General features: G+C 42.8%; 1 protein-coding gene across 5 annotated transcripts in view; it reads left to right on the top strand.

The window, feature by feature from the left end:
* The window catches only part of SMARCAL1 (SWI/SNF related, matrix associated, actin dependent regulator of chromatin, subfamily a like 1), a 58,022-nt gene extending 41,483 nt beyond the window's left edge, over positions 1–16,539 (top strand). For all 5 annotated transcript variants that reach the window (XM_053270859.1, XM_053270821.1, XM_053270851.1 and 2 more), the window contains exons 11-17: positions 3,124–3,342; positions 4,924–4,994; positions 5,513–5,615; positions 7,310–7,492; positions 9,308–9,408; positions 14,616–14,712; positions 15,490–16,539. In XM_053270859.1, the coding sequence (XP_053126834.1) occupies positions 3,124–3,342; positions 4,924–4,994; positions 5,513–5,615; positions 7,310–7,492; positions 9,308–9,408; positions 14,616–14,712; positions 15,490–15,699 (984 nt within the window). In that variant the 3' untranslated portion in view covers positions 15,700–16,539. The remainder of the gene's footprint in view (positions 1–3,123; positions 3,343–4,923; positions 4,995–5,512; positions 5,616–7,309; positions 7,493–9,307; positions 9,409–14,615; positions 14,713–15,489) is intronic.
* Positions 16,540–17,862: the final 1,323 nt, after the last annotated feature.

Genomic DNA, 17,862 nt, shown 5'->3' with positions numbered 1-17,862 from the left:
TTACTTGTAGTTATTTGTAATCTTAATTGTCTTGACTCTTGTATTATTGTGTTTCATTGAGTTTGTAAGCTGCCTTGGAGGGCCCTTTGTGGGGCTAAAATGTGGAGTTGAAAAGCATTGTGTGCTCTGTTTAGAGCTTAGCAAAATCATTGATTGAACCATCTTTTAGCAACACCTTGCCTATGAGCAATACTCTTACAGAAGCAGCTGCTCATGGCTCGGTGATAGAACTTTACAAGTGTAAGATGCTATATTCATTCCCCAGCATCTCCAGTTAAAGGAGCCTTGGGTGATAGGGCTGGGACAGTTTTCTGCCTGAGAGCTGCTAACTGTCATATAGAGTGGGTTCACACATATGTAGGCAACTGAGGTTTGCATGCTCCCCACCCACTCGCCTGAGCATCTACTTCCTGTCCAGGTTCCGACAAGCCAAGTCTGGCCATGTCATCCAAGCCCACCAATCTTAGCATATCCTGCCCTACTTCTGTCAGGGAAGCAGACATCTATCATTTGCTTCAAATCTCAGTTACAGGTGTCAGGTTCTCTAACAGAAGTAGGACAAGATATGCCAAATTTATGAGCTTGGATGATGTGACCAGTCTCGGCACATTGGAATGACTGGAAGTAGATACTTTCAAAGGGATGAATGAGAAATACATGTTATGGTTGCTTGTGTAAACCTCATATAAGTGAACTGCTGTATGTGTGAACATACTCATAGATGGCACTAGGGTAGATGGGCCAATAAAAGACATATCTTCATAAGCAGTCTTGAGTCATAAGCTCAGATCCAGTGGAGATCTGAGCTTTCTAGGGTTGCCACCAGATTAAAAAGTTTAACAGTTAATTTATTTTAGTGTTGTTTTAATGTAAACAGCCCTGAGCCATTTTTGGAAGGGCAATATAGAATTTTTTTTAAATAAATAAATAGATAGATAGATAGAAAATATTGCTCAAGTAAAGAATCAAATATTGCCAAGCCTAGCGCCCTGACTTGTAATGTGTAATTTTGCCCTGTGTTGCTCAAAAGGATAGTTTAAAATTATTTTCAGGCTACGAATTGTCATAACAAAAGCAGGATACCCTTAATATAAATTGTATTGTCTTAGTTAAACAGAAGTTCTCAAAACTGAACACCTCAGTTTAAAAAAAAAAAGACTCTGACAAGTACTTCATTTAAAAGGAACTGATTTAGCTTCATGGCCATAAAACAGAAATCTCTATCAGAGGCAATAAGCAAAGATATGGAATTAGTTTATTGGTTTACAATCCAACTCCTTGGCACTTCTCTCTCTCTCTCAAAAAAAGACGACAAATGAAATGTCACTTGTGTTTATTTATGAGCCAAATTTTGCAAAAATAGGTACTCTGAAGCCATTTTTCAAAGCAGTTGATGTTATTGGTGAGTGTTAAAAGAAGAAAAATGTTTCTAGATTGTCACAGATGGCTTGACTGGTTCAGGAGCTTTTCTGAAAGGTGCTAGGAAGTAACTGCTTCAACTGAGAGCGGCCTCAGGTCAGAAAATCACAGCTTCTTAAATCTGATTTGTGATATCGTAGGATCAAAGGTGTATGCCCTTTTTCACAGGTGTAGTTTTACATATGATATTGATATGATGATTAGACTTTGGAACTCTGGCTGACATCCAGATTAAGGAAGTGTATGTGCAATGGCACTCCCCTTCCCTCTGTAGCTGACTGTAACTCCCAAAAATATGTCAGTGAGGGTTGTGCATCCCTCAGGGATATATTTTGCAGAGTCACCATTGGCTATAGAAGGAGGGAGAGATCGAAAATCATCCTTTCTCCGTACCACTGCTGGGTGCTCATTACATCACTGCTTCATGTCTAGATGTTGGTCTCTGTTTGAGATAGGATTGTGTCCACAGGATTGTGCATAGGCTGTTCTGTGGAAGTACAGAAAAATATAGAAAGTAGTACTGGACGCAGAATTACATTTTCTGAGAATGTAAGCTTCCTCTCCCACCCCCTTTTAAAGCAAGTTTGTTATGGCTGTGACCTCATGGTTCATACTACAACTTGAAAAATAGTAAAAAGTACAAAATAAATTATGCAGAATGATAAAATATGCAAACATGCCTTAATTCTATAGCTGACAGTTTAGCTTTTCTGGTCCAGAGTTTGGATTGTCTGGGTATAGAATTCTAAGATTTTTAATAACAAGGAGTATGTATGTATGTTGATTGCCAAGCTTATGCACCCCAAGACGCAATCCAGAGATTAAAAACACTCTAATATCCCAATTAAATTTACTCAAGGAAGTCCCATTGAAATTAAGAGGACAAGTTAGGCATGCCTACTTTGTCCTCTTAATTTCAGTGGGACTTCCTTGAGTAAACTTAGGCTGTCAGCCACTTCAGTCCCATTGTGACATTCCCTTCAAGAAAGAGAAGCTAAAAAGATTATCAGGATTTTATTAGAGCCTTCGGAAAATAGTTTTTTTAAGTCTCATGGATTGGGCACAGCGTTTGAGAAGTAATTACTATAACTGTAGTGCAGAGCAAAATGCATGTGAGGATTACAGTCTATTTCCAGTGCCAGCCCCATACTTGAAAAGCATCAGGGGTGTGTTCGTTAACGACATACACGGGTGTTCCTGTTATTTGCTTTAGTACAAAGCAGCCACTGTCAAGCATTCTCTTCGGCCCAGATCCCTTTCCAAGCTAAAGACAAAGAGCAGTAGTTTCTTGTCCTCAAGCTGAATAAATGAATGGCGTTTGTAAGCAGGGATGGTAGCATGTTGTGCTTCATCATGAATTCAGCTCTGATTTTGGGATACTGGTGCTAAAGGGTAAAGAAGCTGAGAGGAATGAGTTGGGCAGGGGGGACAAGGACTAAAAACTGTGGGGAGAGACAGGGAGTAGTGCTTACAGAAAGGCCTGAAAATCTTGGTCTAAGACACCACAGTAGACACCTTCAAACATTTATCTGCACACATGTGGACTAGAACTTCATCTTTTTACTAAAAGCAAGCAAGCAAAATACATAAACTCCAGGTTCTGTGTCAGATGTCCAGTGCAGAGATGCATAGTATGTCCACAGCTTTTTGTAGTGTCAATAATGTGAATGTTGATGCTCACTGTTATGTGTGGATTTCACTTAGAGGCCTTGGGGATGGGATTACTCTGGATCATCCAACCTTGGTGAGCTGAAACTTCTTCTGGAAGAATCCATCATGATCCGTCGCCTGAAGTCAGATGTTCTCTCCCAGCTGCCGGCAAAGCAGCGTAAAATGGTGGTGGTAGCTCCTGAAGGCCTGAATGCCAGGACCAAGGCTGAGCTAGCAGCAGCTGCAAAAGGATTGGCCAAGGGCTGTAAGAGTGTAAGTCCAAAATATTGCTGACCATGACTATGGGGCTCGACTGAAGACTGCTTAGGGCTTGGGGAAAGATGGTTCGTTGTGAGGTGGGGGATTCTTTCTGCACTGGTTTGTTTTTGGCCCATATATTTGGCAGAGACCACTTTGGAACCGGTGCTGGATGTGCAGTCTTTGGATGGCGTTCTCTTAGCATGGGTGTGTCTTCAGGAGGAAGGAGGGGAAAGCAGAACCTACAACCTTCTGGGCAGAACTTCAGTTGAGCCTAGCAGGGGCAGATGAGGAAAGAATCTTCCAGCCTTTTCACATATTATGCAATCCTGGCTTTCTCATCAGGTGTATATTTGTCAGAGAGCTAGAGCCAAATCCAACTCCCTGATGAGAATACTTACAGGTGTGTTGCATTAATACATTATATGTTAGATCTCTTTCTAAATGTCATGTATGAAGTGGTCCAGAGTCTATTGTATATGTAGCTCTTCGCTGAATTTGAGATTAAAAGTTTCACTAGAGAGCCCCAAGTTTAGCCAAAGAGAGAATTCCCTGTTTTTGCTCAACCTGCTTAAAGTCCTTCTTGGCTTCCATGTAGTGCTTATTTCCCTTTCCCTTTTAACAAAAACAAGTACTCCAGGATTGGTGCTGCCATCCTTCCCACATCCCCCTGCACAAAAAGAGGGAGGGGGAGAGAGAAAGGAAAATACATTTTATGGATATAAATTCTTTGAGTTAAATAGTTGATAGAATTGTGTTTGCCAAATCTGCCACATTGCCTTGGAATTCTTCTGGATAACAAAGGGTGCTGTGGTGCAGTGTGGCACTTGGGGCTATGTGCACAGTGAAAGCTGTTGGCACAACAAATGGGGCTCTCCAGGGTGGACAGCCCTAGCTAGTGGCAGCTAGCTGATCCTGGTGCCTCCTTTTCTGTGGATCGCAGTAAGATTTCACAGGTATTCTGTCAGCATTGCCAGGCTTTGCCAACAACTGCCAGATCTGTAGGAGAACACTTTGGTGATTATTATGGAATCCACAAGAGTGTGCCTTTCTAGAAGAACAGTGTGCTATAAGGTTCCTAATACTGGACTTGTTTGCAGCAGCAGATATGTTAGAATTAGCTGCACCCTAAAGGGCAGAGTAACTTGGGATGATATTACCCCAAGGAGAGCTGGTCTTGTAGTAGCAAGCATGACTTGTCCCCTTAGCTAAGCAGGGTCTGCCCTGGTTGCATATGAATGGGAGACGAGAAGTGTGAGCACTGCAAGATATTCCCCTTAAGGGATGAAGCTGCTCTGGGAAGAGCAGAGGTTTCACGTTCCCTCCCTGTCTGAGAGAGATTCCTGCTTGCAACCTTGGGGAAGCTGCTGCCAATCTGTGAAGACAACACTGAGTTAGATAAACCAGTGGTCTGACTCAGTATATGGCAGTTGCCTATGTTCCTAGTTTCTGTTGGATTGATGTGCAAGCTCAAAAATGTCTCACTATTGAGATGTGGTCCAATAAAATGCATTGTGTTCAGCCCTCTTTGTCTGAGTTGCCATATCGGCATCCCTCTAGACGTCACTAATGGGTCTTTCAAATACCTGTTTGCAGAAACAAGAAGAGAAGGAAGCGCTCATTCTATTTTACAACAGAACTGCAGAAGCCAAAATCTGCTGTATCATGTAAGTTTGGGAGTATTGTGCAGCATACCTGACCATGCATTTCTTACTACAGTGGGAAGAAAAACTGCAAGATAAGATTGCAGCATAATCATACTTGGGAAAACTGCTAATTAAACTACTTCAGCATTCTGGCACTGGCTTCTGTATTGAACCAGCTTGGTGAATCTATTACAGATATACTCAGAGTGAGATGTTAAGACGAGTAGTTTAAATAGCCCAATGTGCCGTGAGTTGAGATGAGATTTTCTGCTTTAGCTTAAAATAAGCATGTCCTTTTTAGTTGTCACTTACTTGTATTAGATTTGAAAATTACTAATTGCCTTTCTGCAAGGTGATGTATAGACAACTTTTAATAGAAAAAAACAGCTTCTTTACCCAAGAATAGGTTCTTAACCCAAACATTTGATTTGCATTATGTTTATGGTACTTGTCAAAAGTTCTGGTTCTGTATTCTGAAACAGTAGTTCAGTCATTGTTTTTTTGTTTGTGTTTGATTTTTTTCACTTCTCAACATTCAGAGAATACATCCTAGATTTATTGGAAAGTGGACGAGGAAAATTTCTGGTATTCGCTCATCACAAGCTAATTCTGGATGCAATCAGTGAGGAATTGGAGAAAAAGGTAAATTAACTTGGGCATACTGCTTTTGCAGGACTTGAAGAGCTTAGTGAGCCCCTCTATCATAGGCATAATATGAAGGAGCCTGACACTTATTCTCAGTAGTGGGCAGAACCTTATTCCGTACATTTATGATTAACATCTTGTCTGACACTTTCTTGAACTCGCAGAATTGGCCACAGGACTTCGTAATGTTGGACCAAACCAATCACCATTGGGAGCAATTGATACACATTAAAATTAATCTTCTCCCAGCTGCCAGATCTCATATTGCAAATCAATATCCTGCCCTGAGCTATGGTTTTTAAAAGCTGACAGGTTAAAATGAACAGGTATAAAAAGTTGAAAAGAACAAATCTCTCAGGTCTTATGGCATTGTGGTGGGGGCCAGGAGGGATGAAGAGCAGCAAACATTACACGTAACACACAGGCTCAGTTGGCAATCTGTTTCTGCTGAATGGCCATCTAACAAACAGCAGAATAGCCTCCTCAGGTGTCCACGTAGTTTGGCTAGCTGTCCACTGACTCCACCACTCACCTGACTTGGGATTTTCTCTCTGGCATTGCGCCACCTGATGTAGAAATCGTGCTGTTTCTAGCTGCCTCCTGAGCCCAATGTCATTGCAAGGATGGCCCCTGCCCTTCTCCCAAGTTCCTGGCTTGGTAGAAGGATAGAAACTTGTCTCTGCCATTGCACGCTGCTTCAGAGGCACATGGCGGCGGCAGCAGTGAAACTTCTTGCTGTGTTCAAGTGCCACCAGGAAGGAATGATCCCTGCAACCTGTTCAGTGCTGGGGCAAGTGCTCACCAAATTGAAAGAGATGGTCATAGCTGGCAACCGGCCAAACGTGTAGACTTCTTGTCCCTCATAAATATCTCACACAAGTCTGTCATATACGACATAGCCCAGCTATCCCAATAAAAGGAAACATTAGGTCCCAAAAGGGAATCCTCTCCCTCGCTTACCTTGTCTGTGTGTAAGCTGAGGATTACCTCACTTTATGAACGAATAAGGATCCAAGTCAAAAGGATCCATGGCACCATTGACCTTCATGCCTTTAGTATGTACTAAGGGAACTCAGTTAATTTTGCTGTGATATGACAATCTTCTTGATCATCACAGATATCAGTAAGTTAGCTCTCCAGTGCCAGGATTGGGCATCAGCATCTTTGTAGACATAGGGCTAGAATCAAACAAAATTTTGGTTAGGGCATTGATCAGGATAAGAGGATTGTCTCATGTCATTTGTGTATAATCTGTCTCAAGGGAAGGGTGATGTGAGGCTATGCTAAGAGCAGGCCAGATAATTTGGATATGGGGACCCTGAAGAACAATGAGACACACATCTGGCATGAACCATAATCTGTGGTGAATTGGTTACTAGTCCCTGACTCCTGGTTATTTGGATTGTTGACAGATGAGAGAAAACCGAAGGCAAGCAAGTTAGGGCCTGCCCAGTGTCTGGATGGGAGACCACTTGAGAACTCTGTATACACAGCTCTAAACTGCTTGGAGGAACAGATACATATGTAATAAATTAAAGCATCTGCTTGGTAAAATGACTAGGTGAAACTCTGAAATCCCAGAGCTCAGTTTGTCATGGTAAAATCATAAGGCCCTTGTTTTCAGCTGAGAAATAACTGAGGAGCAAGTCTTTATGACAGGTGATTCTTCACTTCCTCTCTTTCCCTTTCAGCACATCGGATACATTCGCATTGATGGATCCACGCCCTCAGCTGAACGCCAGTCTTTATGCCAAGAATTCCAGTACTCTGAGAAGTGCTGTGTGGGTGTTCTCTCCCTAACAGCAGCTAACATGGGACTTACCCTCTCCTCTGCTGATTTGGTTGTGTTTGCAGAACTGTTCTGGAACCCTGGGGTAAGAAATCATGGGTTCCCAACTGAGGTGTTACTGCCGAGTGGAGGCTGTTGGTTGTATTTAAGGGTAGAATGTAAGGGACTACTGTGAGGGGAAACTGGGTCGTGTATGTAAAGGGAAGAATGTTCCACTGAATTTTTGGCTTCACCCAGTTTACTGGGTAATCCAGTACTAATACTCTTTTAGACTGGTGTTAACTTCCCAGCAGGACAGCCTTGTACTTTTCTGAAATAAGTATCTGTCTCAAGGCTCTGTATGCTTTGTGCAGGTTTGAACTGTTTGGCTTCTCCACGATCAATAAATGTAGGTACTTTGGATTTTGCTTCAGGAGAGGATTTGCCTTCCCTTGGCAAATGGTGGTGGTACATAGCTCAGTGGTAGAGCATCTTCTTTGCCTGTAGGAGGTCTCTGTTTCAATCCCTGATATCTCCAGGTAGGTCTGGGAAAGACCTACAGGTGAAACTCGGAAAATTAGAATATCATGCAAAAGTCCATTAATTTCAGTAATGCAAATTAAAAGGTGAAACTGATATATGAGACAGACGCATTACATACAAAGCGAGATAAGTAAAGCCTTAATTTGTTATAATTGTGATGATCTTGGTGTACAGCTCATGAAAACCCCAAATCCACAATCTCAGAAAATTAGAATATTACATGGAACCAAGAAGACAAGGATTGAAGAATAGAACAATATCAGACCTCTGAAAAGTATAAGCATGCATATGTATTCAGTACTTGGTTTGGGCCCCTTTTGCAGCAATTACTGCCTCAATGCGGCGTGGCATGGATGCTATCAGCCTGTGGCACTGATGAGGTATTATGGAAGACCAGGATGCTTCATTAGCGGCCTTCAGCAATTCTGCATCGTTTGGTCTCATGTCTCTCATCCTTCTCTTGGCAATGCCCCATAGATTCTCTATGGGGTCAGGTCAGGTGAGTTTGCTGGCCAATCAAGCACAGTACACTGTATACTTTTCAGAGGTCCGATATTGTTCTATTCTTCAATCCTTGTCTTCTTGGTTCCATGTAATATTCTAATTTTCTGGGATAGTGGATTTGGGGTTTTCATGAGCTGTACGCCATGGTCATCACAATTATAACAAATTAAGGCTTGACTTATCTCGCTTTGCATGTAATGCGTCTGTCTCATATATCAGTTTCACCTTTTAATTTGCATTACTGAAATTAATGGACTTTTGCACGATATTCTAATTTTCCGAGTTTCACCTGTATGAAGGACCAGTGGTCTGACTCGGTGTCAGGCAGCTGACAGGTGGCTGACATCCTGACTCACAAAGCACTGGTGCAATGATGCAAAGATTTGGTGTAGCACTAGTGCTTCGGAAGAGTTCCAGACTAACACTGCACTGGTACTAGTGGTGCTTCTCCCATTGCACTGGTGCTTCGTTAGTCAGGTTGTTGGTCGGTGTACTACTCCTCTGAGCTTTGATTCCTCTTTATGTAAAATTGGGCTCCCAGTAGTGTTCCCTCTAAGAGGGGTTCCCAGATGTTGTTGACTACAACCCCCAGAATCCCCAGCTGCAATGGCTTTTGCTTGGGGATTCTGGGAGTTGTAGTCAACATCTGGGAATCCCTGTTCAAAGGAACACTGGCTCCCAGTAGTTACTCTTTCAGCCATCCATTATTTGGTTTACTAAATGGTGTTGGCAGTTGGGCAGGGCTATTAGCCCTGTGACCATTATAATGATCCATTGGCTTATTGTTGGAGACGACAGCAGCTTAAAATGTAGTTTTCGACTTCCCCGTCACTCCAGTTTTCCTCCCTATTGTATCTTGATTTTGAAAATGCAGGTTTTGATCCAAGCAGAAGACCGGGCACACCGTATTGGACAAACCAATTCTGTTAATATCCACTACCTTGTAGCGAAAGGCACAGCTGATGACTACTTATGGTAGGAAATTGAAAGAATTCCATTGCTGTCTTTGTTTTGTCCGTGCTGTGGTTTGCAACCTCAGGTTGACTTTCTCTCAGGATCAGCTAGAACCCTTGAACTCAATCACTCTCACTCTCCCTGTATGTTATATGCATCCTTTCCCCTCTACTGTGTCAGACCATAATTAAAAAATTGTTGCATTTTCCAGACACTCTGCTCTGTCAGTTTGGAGCAGTTTTGGAAAATCGATATCATTCATCTTTTTTAATGTACTTGTTATGAGAGTGGTTACAGGGCACATTATTCTGTGCTAGATGTTTGCCCCCTCAATTTTCCATTTGCAAAATTTTGAAAGGTTTTAGTGCAGGAATGTAGGCTGTCCCACACGGTTGCTGACTCTGATCTTGCACAGGCCTTGGGGGATGGAGGATCTAAAGATATGAACACTTAGATCTGCTCTGACTATCTGTACTTCACTCAAGCTTCTCTTCTGCACCTTCTCCTGTACCACCTTCAGCAATCCATATTAATGGCTGAGATGGCAGGTGGGACTCAGGAGTGTGTGTGTGTATAAGTTGGGGGATGACTTACCTCTGCAGTGGGGTGGGATTGGTCTGTAGTCAGTGAGACAAACCGTCCTCCCTCAAGAATTCTTGTTCCCTCCTCTAGAGCTGTGAATATCAGCTCTGCAAATAATTACCTCTTTGCTTCACAAGGAACTAGGAGCTGACACATTGCCCACGCATGAAGGAAAGCTAATGACAGTCATTTTCCTATTTTACTTGTAAATCGCCATCTTTGAAATGGTTAGCAGCTCAAGAAAATGTGCTCTTTGCAGAGGGGTTGGAGTGGGTGTGTGGGTGGGGGGTGGCACCTTTTCATTCCCCTGGCTGCCTCCTTATAGCTCTGCGGGATGTGTGGTTAGTAGAAAGCTTGTTGACTTGCACCCTGGCATGTGCTGTCTTCTTCTGCTGGAAATAAGAAACATTGTTCTGTTTATCTTGTGGATGATTTCCATGACTGTATTTATTACCGACTAACTGCAGCTGTCACAGATCAGCTGTCGCTGAGCTTTCTTGGAATAGGACTGGGGAGCTGATCAAGTGGCTAGCTTGCCACGTGGCAGAGCCCCGTTCTGCTGATGGTGTCGGGGGCCCATGAGGCACAACATGGTGCTGCCTTGTTGCCGTCATTTCAACAAGAATGATGATCATAAGCATGCATATAGGACATCTCAGATGTTCAGAGCACTTCAGCTGCATTATCTCGGTAATCCTTTTAGGAGCTCAGTAAGACAGTTCAGTAGAATTATTTCCATAATGCAAACGAGGAGCTGCAGCTAAGAGATAATGGCTTCCTAAACAATCTAAGGAGCTTGTGGCTGGAAAGAGAGTTGAATGGATGTCTTAGTGATTCACTGTGCTATGTACTGGCTCTCATGGTGTTTCTTGGTGCCATTATCAGTTGTATCTCTTTCAGGTTTTCTCCCTTGAACACTAATGACTAGCCATTCAGTCTGCTATATTTGGGACCTAGTGGCCAACCTGCAGCATAGATGCCACAAGTGGCACAGGCAGCAAGAGCAGTGGCATCCTTGAACAGCAGCAGGGAATCCTGTTGGGCTGACTGTGACATAGAGGCAGGCAGGCATGCCTACCGTTCCAGTGCTGCATTGCTCCCCAGTTTAGATTAGAGACGAAACCATCCCAGGGTTTGGGGGACTGTGCATAGCACCATTGACACTTCCTGCTATTTTGGACTTGATTTGTGTTACACTTGCCAAAATAGATGGCCACCATGAAGCTAGGAATCCTAACCTTTTTGCTTTATACAGCCTTCTAACTTCTTCCTTGCTTTCCTCCTGTCTAGAGAGGAGAGCTGGTCTTGTGGTAGCAAGCATGACCTGTCCCCCTAGCTAAGCAGGGTCCATGTGAGCACTGCAAGATATTCCCCTCAGGGGATGGAGCCGCTCTGGGAAGAGCATCTAGGCTCCAAGTTCCCTCCCTGGCTTCTCCAAGATAGGGCTGAGAGAGATTCCTGCCTGCAACCTTGGAGAAGCCGCTGCCAGTCTGTGAAGACAATGCTGAGCTAGATAGACCAATGGTCTGACTCAGTATACGGCAGCTTCCTATGTTCCTATGTCTCTGGTACTGATGAATTTGTAGTCTTAACACAATATTGGAAGTATATGGGTAAACAGATGAAGAATCCTAAACTTACTGACTCTGCATGCTAAACAGAAACTACTCTGCCAAATGGCAGAGATAAGCGAACCAATCCTTCTCTACTGTGAATGAATGTTCCTCATGAGGGCTGCCGGCAAACGACTGAGCTAGCAAAGTGGAGAATAGGCAGACCTACAGCGACTAAAGTGAGCATGAGGAGGGGAGGGCATGTTCACTGATTAGCAAGGCTGCCACCTTTGTGAGTTAAGCTTGTAAGGGGATGGTGGAGTATAATGACTCTACAACTGTCATTACTAATTCTCTCTTGCACATAAGTCTATGTACACACTGGTTTAGGTATTTGCGCTTTTGTGCAAGATTGCCAACCCTTCATTAGGAGTCTGTAGTAGAGTGTGCATCTGGGAACTGCCCCTGTTAAACTGCCAAACATGTGGGCCACTGTGTTTACTTTATTAAATAGTTATAAATTTTTTCTCTGATTTTAATTTATCTTTTATTTTTCTTGTTGCTGTATCTTACAATTTTCAGACTGATATTGTTACATTCCTGAACTGGATACCTTGCGTATGATTTTTCTATTTGCCAGTGCCTTAGGACCAAACTACATGTTTTGCTAATAATGTGCTTGATTTGTGAAGTAAATGGCCCCTGGGAGTGGTGGGATGAAAATTGTGGTGGGAGCAAAGAGTTAAGCACTCAGTTGGCTTGATCCAGATCTAGCTCCCCCATGGTTGCTGTTTAGCTCAGAAAAACTAAGCATGTTGGGGCCAAGCACTTTTTTAAACATAATGTACAGTTTGGCTGAGATGTTAAATGTTTCCATTTTCTCTGTTTTACAACTTTCTGCACTCTTTGGGGGGGGGGCTGTTCCTTGTGGTCTGTTGTCTAGCCTGTATGACTCTGTCAATCTTCCCCTCTAAAATGTTCCTCTGCTTCAGACTATAACAACTTTTTTTGTCCCAAAGTCATCACCAGCTGTGAATGGTCTTCCAAAAAAATTAGTGTGTGCGCACATGGTCATGTATAGACACACTCACATCTGTCTAATCAACTGTCACTTTTCAAGGGTTCTCATTTTGCCCAAACTTTTTGGCTATCATTTCTTTTTCTGCACGTGTCCTCATAATGAAGGGGTGGGCAACCTTGGCTCTCCAGCCATTGTTGAACTACAACTCCCATCATCTCCAGACACATGTGCAACAATGCACATGATTTTCTTCAGATGATGTTTCCTATTCTCTTGTTTGGAAGCTTTTCCGGTCATAGTAGATTATGAAAATGGAAGTCTGACTCTCATGTACTTGGAGCTGACTAAGCGGAATGCTGGTTTTGATTATATGCCTTACTAGGTTGCTTTTCCCATCCTGTATTGAGGCAGAGTAGAAACAGAATTTTGCTCCCCGTAACTTCTCCCTTACTGACCATGTTTTTTTCTCAGAGTTGCATGCTGCTTGCTGCCATTTGTCTGGCATTGTCCATCCTCGGAACTGCAAAATCACAGCCCAATAGTTTCCCTCATTTTTTGGCATTTTAAAACAATGGCATCAGTGTGGTGTGTGTGAATTTTAAAAAGGTTCTTCCTCCAAGATGTCCCCTTCTCCAGCATTGATCCAGTCCCTTCTTGGTATCCAGCATGTCTGCACACTGGGCAGCCACTGTACTAATGGGGGAGTGATAATTTTCAGTAGTTTTAGGAATCCACACAGTTCCAGTCGCATAGTTAACTGAAGAATATAGCAACTTTTTTTTTAAAGTGCATGTTTCTAGTCCTCCATAATCATGAGAAGTGGAAAGTGGGAGTGCATCCTGCTTGCAAAGGTTTGAAACTACAGAGGCTTGATATGGGTTTCTGTGCTCTGGATAGTTATTTGTTCCTGTCTTATTTCCTATTATCCTTATTTCTCTTCATTGTTTCCCATGTTCTTCACCTTCATTCTCCACTTATTCTGTATGTGTGTATTTTATATGGTGCCATCCATGTCCATAGCATTGTACAAAGAAAGAGTGGACAGATCTCTGCCCCACAGACTTCACAATCTAGACATTGTCACCATCTGACAGCTACAGGTGCTCTTATCCCCCTGGACTTCCAGGCTGAAGTCCAGGGCCTCCACACCCTTTAGGGCCCCCAAATCCGTTTTAGTCTGTCCCAGGTGGTGTGGTCACAATAAAAATGTGTTTAGAATACTTGGGGGTGGGAGGGGTGCTCCAAAAGCCTTTAGGTCCAAGCTCCAAAATTATCTGGATGCACATCTGCTGACAGCGATGATAGTTATGGTAGGGAATGGGGACTAAAGTGTTGTGCAGCTAAAGTCTCCTTGGGAAAGGTGGGTTTTAAGAAGGGATTTGACGAATATAAGGGACAAAACATTGCACAGGGGTTCTGGGAGGCAGTTCCAAGCATAACGAGAAACAAGGGGGAAAGGGTGGAAATGTCTGAGGAAGCCTTTGAATGGTTGAGGGCGGTAGAGCTGGAGGGGTGAAGGTCATGATGAAACTGTAACTTGATATGGGATCTGAGAGGTGCAAAGTTATGGAAGACTTTGAAGATAAAGACAAGAAGCTTGTGCTGGATCTGGGAGCAGGCAGCAAGTCAGTGAAGGGTTTTATTTATTTATTTATATTTCATAGCCTGCTCTATTCCCATAGGCTTTAAATGCGTTGCAGCCTTTTTTAAAAAAAATGGTGCTGTTGCCAAGGGGTTCACAGTGTTAAAAACAAACAAAAAGATCTCAGTCCCACGTGTGGTGATGGTGGTGTCTCTGGAGCTCTGTTCAGGAGGGAGGCAGATGTTAAGTCACAGCTCCTGGTATGCAGCCACAGCATGGTGCTGCGGAGCAGAGTGGGCTGCTCTGGGTAGGGTCCAGAGGCCAGTCCTCAGCATTCTGGTGTCTCTAGAGCTCTTCTAGGAGGAGATGGTCATGACTTCTCAGCAAAATATCCCAAATTCAGGGTTCTAGTTCCAAATCAACCAAGACAGTGCTTATTTGAAAGATTCCCCACCCACTCCCTGACTATAGTACCTGTATCCTCCATCAGGCCTATGATTCAAAGGAAGATCAGAGTGTTGGGGGAAGCTGGCCTTTCTGAAGCCAAGTTCTCGGAGACAGCTGAAGCTACAGATTATTTCTATAAGGTAACCACCTGGAAAACTCTGTTTTTATTAGCATTAACTTCATCCCTGGAGCTTGTTAATATCTCTTTGTTCTTTCTAAGATGCATGGTGCTTCATGGAATGAGGAGAGATGGGGACAGTGTGGGCTACTGTACTTGCTTAATCTCTTGGGGAGGGAGAAAAGTTAATGAGAAGATAAGAGACATGTAAGGATTACAAGTTATGGTGACAAAGAGCACTAAGCAGACATGCCTAATTTCCTGTTAAGCAGAATGACATGGATTGAATTTGAGGTGGGCCTTTTCCTAGTATTGACTATCTCCCTGGGTAACTGCCCTGCCCAAGCAAGTGCTCTTGCTCTTTGTGAATCACTCTGTTCCTAGGAACCTGACCACCAATTGCAGTTGCTGGGCAACAGCTATTCTGGCCCCAGCAAGTATGACTACCCTATGTTTTGGGGTAAAGGGGCCATACTCTTCTCTTATCACAAACGCCTCTTGGATGGTTGCTGCCAAGACTTCACGAAAAAGCTCTGCTTTGAAGAGGTCTGTCTACTACTTCAGTGGACCTCTTTCACTCCTCCACTCCTGTCAACATTGTGGGGCTAGGATGACAATGACAGGTTGATAGTGCTATCTACCTATCTAAAGATACCTTCCATTTTCCTCTTCATCAGCAGTACAGTACATCTCTCACTGATATTTTCTTATCCAGTTGTGCCTTTTGATTGGCAAAATTGTTTTGTCTACTTGTTCCTGCACATAAGAGTTTGCCAAAATTTTTCCTTTATATTTTTAGCAAGACCCAAAGCAGCAGAGCATCTTCAACCTTTTCCAGAGGACCTTATGTGAAGATGCAGATGACATGGATGAAGCCCTACTGGTGGAAGCAGTCGATGCATGTGAGGATTCTGGACCTCAGACTTCCTCGGGTGAAGCAGAAGGAGACCTTTTCCCCCCAAGTCCATGCAAGAAAAGGCGCATTGATGACTTTTTTTGCAGGCAGTAATATTATTTTTTCAAATGATGCTTTTTATTTAAGAAAAAAATGTGTATAGTGAATTGTTTGCTAAAATAAACCTAATGGCATTTTAAAAAATGGGTATGTTGAATCATACACACACAACTACAGCTCATACTTTCTTTCACACAATAGAAGAAACTTGCCCTGTTTAGTTAGTCCATATGCAGCCCAAACCTTTGTGTTTTTATTTCCAGTCTAGTGTACATATGATGGTCAAAATACCATTTTGGCTACTATATTAACATTGAGCAAGTTGTTAATTGCTAAAGGACAGAGCCCTCAACATAAGGGTTCCAGATATTTCATTGTTTTATCTTGGTACTCCTTTGAAGAATTTTTTTCCCTGGGCTGGGGTAGTGATAGTCATGAATGCAGCTTATGCCCATGAAAACAGGATTAGTGCAGTGCAGGATTAGAGGACTTGAAGTCTATCAAATATTTCCTCTATAAATGTTTTGATCTAGCAGTATCAGAACTCAGAGAGAGGCAGCCAGTCACAAGTACTCGTTTTAATGCTTCAAATTAACAATGGTTGAATGAATTTACAGATAAGAATCAGGAAGACTCACTAGGAGGGAAAGTACGGGCCAAACTACATGTTATGTTAAAATGTGTCATTGATCCTGATGTGCTTAATTTTTGTTTACTAAATAACACCTGTGGGGGAGGCATGTGGATTGAAACTGTGGCAAGTGGGGAGGGGACTTTATAACTCTTTGCCCCTGATCTTGACTGCTGCCTCCCCCCACATACTGTGACTTTTTTCCCTGGGACTTGCATTCTGTGGCTCAATTTCCAATCCAATAAAATCTGCAGTGAAATAGATGAGTTTTACTGCTTGGATCTTTGCTGGATCTTTTCATTTAATACCTCTCCACAGGATTTCTCAGGGGATGAAATGCTCCTCCTTACGCAGCAAATAAATTCTGTGAGTTTATAGGCTTTCCACAACTCTATTCTCCAGGGAAATATTTAAATAATTAAGAAGCAGCTGGAAAGAACAATGGGATTGCCGGGGGGGGTGGGGTGGGCAGGCCTGCTAAATGTTATATGAGGAAGAAATTCTGAAAAATCATTATGTTCAGAAAAGAATAGAATGACCCATGTATTCCACAGCGTTATGCCAGTGTTTCATTCTAATCAGCCCACCAGCATAGCACTGGAAACCGTGTAAGTTGTACTCCCAAAGTGCTGGTGCACAACTTTAAATATGTGCACTCTTGCACAAGACTACTGGCACTTTCTTAAGACATCTGCAGCAGTGTGATCTCATCAGAAATGGCAGCATATATGGTTGGGCCGATATATATTTTAAGCAGTGGCATTATGTCACTGGCATACAAGAAGGTTATGTCCATCAACATTTTGTTGTCTTGACTGTAGATAATAACAAAATAGGGTTCAAAATCTGCCATAGATTGTGGGTAATGCTTTATAACAAGATTTGGCAATGAGAGAAAAGGACCCCTGTACAAGGGCAATTAATTTAAATTGGATCAAATTCAAAGGAAAACTTTGTATTGTAATGGAAAACAAATTCTCGGCTGGTGTAGGAGGTCACCCAAGCTTGGGATTACATCCCCCCCCCACATGCTCCAAAAGGCAGGAAGTAGTCATACTTGAAGATCCTTAACCCAGTGCATGTGGGCGGATCTCCTCAGTTCTACTTCCTGCCTTTGCTCCAGAAGGCTCGCATTACAGCTCGCTGGCTTTGGCCTTGTTAACTAGGCCTCTTCTTTTCTTCTGCTTATATTCCTATTATTTTTGACTGTTTCCAATCTATTCTTCACCTGGTATTCTACTACTATTAGTTTTTCTCTAGTTACTAAAGAAAATAATAATAATAATAATTTTAAATTTTTTTAAAAAATTATTTCATATCTGTTATTCTACTGTCCGTTCTGTTATTCGTTACCTCTCCTTACCTCTTGCCAACCTTTTGGCTGATGTCCGCTAAGACCACCTTCGGACTCCTGGCCGTTAGGGAGAGATCCGCCCATCAGCGCCTGTTCCCACCAAAAACTCGGGACTGCGCAAATCGTGTAAGGAAAATGGCGGATGTATCAGATGACCTTGCTGGCGCCTATAGGCCACAGCAGTCCTCTCTGTCGCCAGATACCAGTGAGGAGACTGGGCGCAATTCATGCC

Source organism: Hemicordylus capensis, chromosome 1, assembly GCF_027244095.1.
Source record: "Hemicordylus capensis ecotype Gifberg chromosome 1, rHemCap1.1.pri, whole genome shotgun sequence".
NCBI lineage: Eukaryota > Metazoa > Chordata > Lepidosauria > Squamata > Cordylidae > Hemicordylus > Hemicordylus capensis.
This window is presented reverse-complemented; position numbering and strand designations above follow the sequence as displayed.